The 8,423-nt window shown below is 44.3% G+C and overlaps 1 protein-coding gene across 1 annotated transcript; it reads right to left on the bottom strand.

The window, feature by feature from the left end:
• Positions 1–2,449: 2,449 nt before the first annotated feature.
• LOC144735717 (transmembrane 4 L6 family member 4-like) lies at positions 2,450–8,129 on the bottom strand. The gene is made up of 6 exons (XM_078618219.1): positions 7,846–8,129; positions 6,898–7,084; positions 5,985–6,050; positions 5,119–5,279; positions 4,256–4,439; positions 2,450–3,064 (listed from the first exon to the last, which is right to left on the bottom strand). The coding sequence occupies exons 2-6, from the start codon at positions 7,072–7,074 to the stop codon at positions 3,050–3,052; spliced, it is 603 nt and encodes a 200-aa protein (XP_078474345.1). The 5' UTR covers positions 7,075–7,084; positions 7,846–8,129; the 3' UTR covers positions 2,450–3,049.
• Between the last annotated feature and the right edge of the window lie 294 nt (positions 8,130–8,423).

Raw genomic sequence — 8,423 nt, 5'->3', positions numbered from 1 at the left:
AGCCGCGTACGCTCAGCCGACTGTTAATAAAAAAAAACTCCCCCCAATGAAGGTACCTGTTATCTTCAAGGCTACGGCAAACATTTGACGTTTAAACTCTAGATAAGGGATCACGAGGGGGGTGGGAGGGGGGGAAATGGCATCGTTATCTTCAGCAAAGGGAGCACAGTTCCAAGGGCATTCGTCACAGAGTGCCCGCATTGAGGTCTCTGTGTAGCTCTTTTGTGTGCGCCAATGACTGGTACCGAGTGGAGCGGAATTGACCAAAACCAGCGGGTCTTGACCCTTCCGTGAGTGGTGGAGGGCACAGGCTGCCTGCAGGAGACACTTTTTAATGTGCTCCGGGAATGTTGGCGCCACGTTATGGCGACAAAATAAAGAACAAATAATAACACAGACATGAAACAAATGCCTGGCACTTGACCGAGAGCCATGGACATGTCATCCCTCTGTATTAATGTCTGTATCGATCACTGCCTGAGTAACCTTAGTGGCGTTTTTTGGGGCTAAATGGGGACGGTGGAGGAGGGAAGTGGAGGTGCGGGAAGCAGTGGTTTTAAACTTAACGAAGTTTTTTTTACACCATTGGTACCTCATTTGCTAGTAAAAAATATGATAATTGGTTTTTTACCCTTTTATCTGGCAACAAAACTGGTTTTTTACCCTTTTATAAAAGGGTCAAAAAACAATTATCATAAGTTTTTTTTGTTGAGGGGCCGCAATTATGATAAGGTTGAGACTGCTAGTTTAGATGGTGTGTTCTTGGCTTATTTCCATGCTCCATCGAGATCTTTTCTTCGTTAGAGTTGAGAGGTCCCTCACATTTTAAATATCGGAGAACCCTCGTATCCACTCCCCTATGATCTGCAACTCCTATTATCTACGGGCGCTATAGGGTCTATTGCTTTCCATGCAGGGTTGTGGTGTTTCGAAGATTGTCCCGATCATCATAATCAGTAGCCAAGAGGCAAATGTAGAATTTTCAGGTTTACCAGATTAAATCTTGATTTGAAGCTTTCGTGACTGCAGGAATCCATACTCTTTGGTTCTTTCGGTAAAGTCGCGTAGAAGGGAAATAATTAAATAATAAAAAATACAACATTAAAAATTCAATTCTCACGACGTTTCGGCCACAACGCCGAAACGGCTGCTTGCGTTGTGGCCGACACGTCGTGAGAATTGTATTTTATAATGTTTTATTTTTATTATTTTATTATTTCCCTTCTACGTGACTTTGCCGAAAGAACCAAGAAGATTTACCGAAAGAACCAAAGAGTATGGTTTACCAAAGTTCACGTGCAGCAGACTTCATTTTCCCAGGGATCCACGTACCCTGTTGCACGTGGTGGTGGTATGAGGCCCAAAGTGCCCTCTCGGGTTTTTATGCAGGTTTCGCGAAATTAACTCTTCAGTCTAAAGTCACCACGGGCACATGGGTGACCTCAACCTCAGGGGTCACATTCCAGCCATGACACCTCACTGCCAGCAGCGGCGCTTCGTGCTGCAGACTATGTATGATACTGGTAGGAACCACCTGGTTCCACCAGCCCACAGGAGAATTATTGTGTCCGTCCGTTCGTCGTGCATCCAAAAATGGGAGGGGTGGGGCTGGGTGGGGAGGGGAGGGTGGGGAGGGGCTGGGTGGGGAGGGTGGGGGGGGGCTGGGTGGGGAGGGTGGAGAGAGGCTGGGTGGGGAGGGTGGGGCTGGGTGGGGGGTGGGAGGGGTGGGGCTGGGTGGGGAGGGGCTGGTCACCCCGTGGTGCCCTTATAAAACTCAACGTTTAACCTACTCACGCCGGCTTGTGCCCACCCTCACAGTCGGGCATATTTGCGGAATACACCACGCCGCCGTTGACCCTGGCCATTGACCGAGCAACCCAACGTTCCTACCAGCTCCCTCCGCAGGAATGTGTTATGTTGTACAGTATGATTCTGAAATTGAATCATAATCCCGAATCCAGTGACTAATTGTAACGTTATAATAACCCACCCCGCTGTCTTAGTTATGTTTTTTTTACCATACTTCACCATGTTGGTCAGTGCGGGTTTTTTTAAGGGGTGGGTTGATGGGTGGGAGGGGGGGTGCCAGGATTGTTTCAGATATTGACTGGTCGTCGATGTTAGCCATGGCGGGGGAATTAAACTCAGGTGAATCCCATTACCATGGTTAAATAAATGTCACAATCATTCTTAAAATCCAATATCTTAATCATTGGCATCAGCCATTGTCTTTATCCACTGTTGGATTAATGCCCTCCCCCATGCCGTTACCACAACTCACAGTACTTGAGGTACCACACAGCAAATCTCACACCAGAACTATTAATTTGACAACTGTAATTGTTTGTATATGTCATTGTATCATTTTTTTCTCTCAAATATATTTATTTTTAATACAATTTTCAGTTTTTGCCACATAAATTAAATCGTTATTTTTGTAAACACAGTATCAAATATGCTGGTCAACCCAGAGTTTATTGTGGATATTTAATTCGTATATTTTCAATTATAAAGGTAAACAGTGACGTAAATAATAATTGTACGGAGCATGTCCAATTCATTTAAAATAACCAGACAACAACGAGGCACCTCCTAACCATTATTTTCCACAATCAATTGTAATGTTTATTTGAAGTTAAAAATACTATATGTAACCATAATATATCACAATTATGCCTGTACAACTCTCGGAAATTTTCACCTCCATCAAATTTCATTAAAATAACAACAACAACAAAATTGCCTTTAGCCATGTAGCATACGCATTTAAAAACAGCTGTTTTCAAAAGTCAAAAGTAGCATATCCGGAAGTATTTATTTAAAACAATTCATAACGTACAGTTCACAAGCCTGAATTGTCTTTTAAAAAATGTACACAACTGCCTTTTTTTGTAAGAACAAAGGATAAAGTGGTCGTTTGGTCTTTGAAGAGATGTGTGCATTCCTGTAGGTTTCTCTCCAGACAGCGATCTCAATGCCCAGGTCATAGAGTTTACCGTTTTATAACCTTTGCTTTTACTTCTTTAATTTTATTTTCTTCTTTTTTAATTTAAACAACTTCATTCTGAAAGAAAAAAACGGGTGGGGGGAAACAGCGGTTCGAGCACAACGGAACATGAGACGCACTGGTGAAGGCAATGGATACGTTGAATGTACTGTTGAGTGTTTAGGGCTGGTCGAAATTATCGCAGTTGAGCAGAGTCGTTGCATTTATGACCCGATTGGAGGTTTACGAATAGGTCAGTTGGTTTGACGTCTACAAACTAATCTGCCTCTCTCTGCTCCAATTGTAGCTATAAAGATTTAAGACTCTGGAAATATAATTAAAAAAACGGTTCATTGTGTTCAAATTTCGATAAAGCAAATGTTTACGTCAATTAACCTATGACATTTTTTATACTTTTCACGACCAATATTATTATTTACAATTAGTTTCTGATTCACGTTGAATCATAATGAGTTCCTTTTGTATTACATCATCATGTAGACATAGTGTCACTTTATTAACTATAACTCCACCACCTAACAGAGCCAATCAAATCAAGTTGTCACGCGGGTGGGGGGGGAATTTGTGAATTGATTTGGTTTTTCAGAAAACCTGGAAGGATGTTACAAAGCAAGCCCGTTTTACAAATGCTTTCAATGTTTCTCCCCCCCCCCTGGAAATGCAAACGAGAATCATCAGGTAGGTGTTCACACCATCTCAACTTTCATCTGAAAGACCTTCCTGAAATCGTGTCTTTAAGTAGTTGCCGTGCTGTCGTCAGATTGCTGGTTGTGATTGGCAGGTTAGATTGGTGTCATATGGCGAATCGATGCAGTGCTTGGCGAAAATAGACTTCTCTTAATTATACTCCATTCAGTTGTACGTGTATGGTGTTAGTTAGAAAGCACGAGTTGTGATGCTATTGTGAATCTATTTAAGTGTTCGTTAGTTTCGGCCTTTCTCTCCTCGCTTAGCTTAATCCCTACCCATTATCTCCAATTTACTCATTCAAATGTCTGCCCGCTGAGACGTTTGCCACATTATGGGTGCACGATAAATTAAAGTTGTCGCTAATGTTGTTGTTATTATTATTATACAGTGGCCCTGGTATTCCTGGGAGAGGCAGATACTATGTTGCGATGTTTTCAACTGGCTTTAAATATCGATGTATGTATGTATTTTTGTTTTCTCTCTCCCTAACTGGGAGTAATGGGAGAGGACCGTTGTAAGTAGCGAGGGGAAGGTTTGCAACGAGGGATTGAATCTTACCTTCATGCAGGTGCCACAGAGCACCCCGATGAGGCCGTTGATTATCTGTGTTGCGCACAGCACGACCTGGGCGCCGCTGAAGCAGATCAGCATCGAGAAGAGCACGATGTTCCACAGGACTATATTGTTAGGCTCGACACAATTTCCCCAAACATCTTGATCGAACAGGTAGTTACCAGTGAGGCTGAAAATCATCACACGGACAGGAACAAAGATAACGCATGTCGGACAACAGCAAATATTGCAGGGACAACTAAAAAAAATCGGAGACAACTAAATTAACACACTGATCATGTAAAATTACATGTATATGTACAGTCCCTATGTCAATCCACTGCTGGATGAGGGCTACCCCACGACCGGATGGGTTTGTGTGAGTTTTATGACCATACTTTACCACGCTGGTCAGTGAGGCTTGGTTAAGGTCGGCAGCATAGGCCAAAGGCTGCCAAAAGGCAGACAGTACAATACAAATGCTGCCAAACATTAAAAGCTTTGGTTAAGCAGTTATATCTATGGGACTCTTGCCAGTATTAAGATGTTTAAAAAAGGCATGATATAGGTGTTAAGGGTGTAAAAACACACCAAAAAAACACCAGCAGAAGGGAAAACTGCATCTACAAGCCTTGTCTTACGTGGTGTATTATTGTGAAATTGACAAAAAAATTGACTTTTTAGGGCCTGGGAAGACTCAGAGAGATTTCCCAGGACAGCGACATCAAGAAGAGGATGATTCTGATAAAACGAGGATAGGTGGAGCCCGTCTCAGAGAAGGCCTCATCTGGCGTTTTGCCCAGAGCCTCCAAAAAGTTTTGGCGACTCTCGCGAGAGGTTGTGGCGGAAAGGCATGGTATTCCACGTACTTAAGATATTGAGTTGAGATGGTGTCGTTCTTGAATGGGGACACCCAGGATCCATTTCCAACATTGCAATAGGGTCCATCCACCATTCCAGTGATTGATACAATGAAGCAGTACCCAGCGCCCACGATGCCCACAGCGTTGAAGAGTACGGAGAACAGCATCTGCAACAACATTCACGTTCACTTGTTAAAATCGTACACGTGACCATTGCCTCGTGCACGTGTGCATGTGCAGCCCTCGTTTTTCTTCCCCAATCCACCGCTCGACGACGACCTCGGCCACGCCGTGAGTTGTCGTGGGAGTTCTTTGACGATGCTTCGGCGTGCCGGTGAGTGGGTGTTGGTGAAGGCGTCGAGGGCAGAGAGAAGGTGACGTAGAAATACAAAACTATTCATGTATTTAACCCAGGTCACCCTTGCCAATGAGGAAATGTTTCACCGCTCTCAATTGCTTAATCTCCTGGTTAAATCAAGGCTACAACAACTGTACATCTGTGAAAATAGCTTTGTAGGTCAACGGATCCCTCCTGTCTACATAAAGATTTCGTTTTGATGAGCAGATTGAGAGACAGAAGGAGGCGAGACATGGAATCGAGAACCTATGGATGTTAATGACTTCATTCAAATTGTTAAGACAAGAAAGTGGGTTTGGACAGAACTCATCACTCGGCAGAATAATACAGGAGGAGTTATAGAGTGGCAGCCAGGGATGGAGCGCTTCTGAGAGGACGTGCAACTTGAAGATGGAGCGATTAAATCATCCGGCTTGATGATGATGAATATAATCAACCGTTTCATAGTTGGGTTTCATTGGCTTATGATATCGATTCATCAGTGTGTTCTCTAAAATGGAAATGTAATCTTTACCCCGCAACGATTTCCACAGCAGCCCTTCTCATCCAGCCTGGTGTTGAGCAAGGCTGGAATGAACATCTGAAAGAGCAAAATAAACGATGCAATATAAGCGGCACTCGGTAAAATATTTACAACACTTGTTTAAAATCTTTGGGACAGTCTGCACATAACAAAATTGCTGCTAAGTCATTTACAAAACTTTGTGCTGGCTTAATTAAATCAAAGTTTCTCGACGGGAAAAATTGTGCATCAAATTAAGGTTACAGCAATTTTAGATATCACACTATTTTACATTCTGTATAATCTCTACATAATATACCGTGCACATAGTCGTTGTACACAAATGCATACGTGCAATTTACTCGAGTTGCAATGATATATAAATCAATATATTAAGAGATTAATCTCAAAATACACGTGTTGAACTTTATATGAATATCTGGTGAGGCGAGGCTGTTGCAATGGTCCACACATTGCACGATGAGCCCAGCAATCTGAGTTTGATTCAAAGCCACGACTAACATCAGTGTTATCTGAACAGTTTCAGGCCCCCCACCCTATCACCGGACGGCACTCCAGCTCGGTGAAGTAATACCCATGGAGATGTTAGCCATGGACGGGAATCGAGCTGATTCAGAGTGCGATCTTGGTTCGCGGAGCATGGAGCAGCTCGCCAACAACTGCGCCACCGCTCCACCGCAATGTATCATTTTAAAAAAATAGTCAAACTGATTTTCTACTCCAATGAGCATTTAGCCGTGAGCCAGTGGCATTGAACAACCACGAAAAGAGGACTCATTTGATTGACTCCAGTGGGATGATGGGCTGATTTAAGAACCCCCACCAGGATTTGAATTCGAAATTCACAACCATCCCGTGATTCACCTGGCTGGAATGTACCAGCCCTGAACAATGAAAGACTTACCAGCAGCCCGGCGCCGACTATCCCATGGAAGAACCATACTTGTGGGGTGAGATTACCCTCTGATGCAAATTCCACTTTTCCATCAGGGAAAAATAGCAGGATGTTGGCGAGGATTGACAGCACGGCCAGCGGAATGAGGGCCTTGCCAATGAAGTCGGCGCACTTGCCGGTACACATCTTTCAATATCTGGGAGAATTAAAAGAAAAAGTCAAGTCTTTCAACAATGAGGCAATCACATATGTTTGCACGGTGGGTCTAAAAACACATGCAAAGGCTGAGAGGGTTTGGTAAAGGTGCAGTCCTGCAATTGCTCAATCACACAACTGCTGGCAAAATGGCTTCCACGAAATGATGCTCAAGAGAGAACCCCCTCGACAGGGTATTTGGCCTACTCTTCCACGCAGGCCAGATATTTTGGTAGAAGTGTGAGTAGCCATACTCTGCTACCCCATCTCGCACGACCTGACGATGGACTCTGATATATTCCTTTCATACTGCTGGGTGGACAGAGGCGGGTGGGTTGTTTTAGAAACTCGCAACATTGTTTCAACTGCGACTGTGTAAACCATTACACAATTGTTATTGAGATTTGGTGGTAATTTGGCTAAGAAAAATTGCGCCCAATAAAGGCGCAAACAGCTTTTCCGCCAAAACATATATCAGGCCCAGCATTTTAATGGACTCTCATTTGGTTGTTTGAACAAAACCATCATAGTGCAATACAAAATGCCTCCCTGCCTAAATGAGCTGCAAGGCAGCAATCGTCTATGTTGGCAACCCTGAGCCGACGGTGAAAATTCCACACTCCAACAGACAGAGCCAATCCTCTCACTTTCCCACGGACCCACTGTTCGTACTCAACTTCACAAAACCCAGCTCTGCACGTCCTCACTGTTACGTTAATGCACACACACCCTGTCGTGCAAGTTCAGTGCATTTGAACTGACCTTGTTTGCGTTCACAGTCCGAAAGCTCAGGTGAGGATGAGGTGAGGAGGATGAGGAGGAGATGCTTGCTACTCGTTGCTCCGATCGATGAACGAATGCCTGAGCCGTGCTGCAGTGTCGCCTTTTGTACTCCCTAAGCCACAAAATTTCGCAAGTTTCCACGGTGACAAGTCCTCCGCTGTGTGTGTGCGCGGTGGGGGTTGGGAGGGGTGTTGAACCCCCTCGCCGCCCTGTCCGTAGTCGGTCGGTACGAGGAGGAGGGGTGGGGGGATACGGAGAAGGGGGCAGCCCTGCTTCACTCGTCACGGCTGTTGACCCGTCCGTTAATGTTTAACCAAAAAAAAATTAAAGCAACGACTTTTTTTTTGGGGTCTCCTATCCGTGCCACGGTGTAAAACAAATTGGTGCAAGGTACCGGGTGGCACAACACGCTGACGCATAATCCCGGCCATATAACTGCACGCAACACCAGCCCAGCCCTCAACCTTGGAGAATGTAAAGCACCGCACATAATGTATATTTGATTTACCAAGATATTGGGTCCTTCTCAAGGGGGCCTCTTGGCGTTCGGGAAAGCC

This window comes from Lampetra planeri, chromosome 56 (genome assembly GCF_965212315.1).
Source record: "Lampetra planeri chromosome 56, kcLamPlan1.2.h2, whole genome shotgun sequence".
Taxonomy (NCBI): domain Eukaryota; kingdom Metazoa; phylum Chordata; class Hyperoartia; order Petromyzontiformes; family Petromyzontidae; genus Lampetra; species Lampetra planeri.
The sequence above is the reverse complement of the archived record's forward strand: the minus strand, read 5'-3'. Positions and strand labels throughout refer to the sequence as shown.

Coding starts and splice junctions, on each gene's coding strand:
- LOC144735717 (XM_078618219.1), bottom strand. CDS start 7,074: ATGTGTACCGGCAAGTGCGCCGACTTCATTGGCAAGGCCCTCATTCCG. Junction 5,280..5,984: donor GCTGTGGAAATCGTTGCGGG/GTAAAGATTACA, acceptor ATGTTGTTGCAG/ATGCTGTTCTCCGTACTCTT. Junction 4,440..5,118: donor ATCTCAACTCAATATCTTAA/GTACGTGGAATA, acceptor GATGATTTTCAG/CCTCACTGGTAACTACCTGT.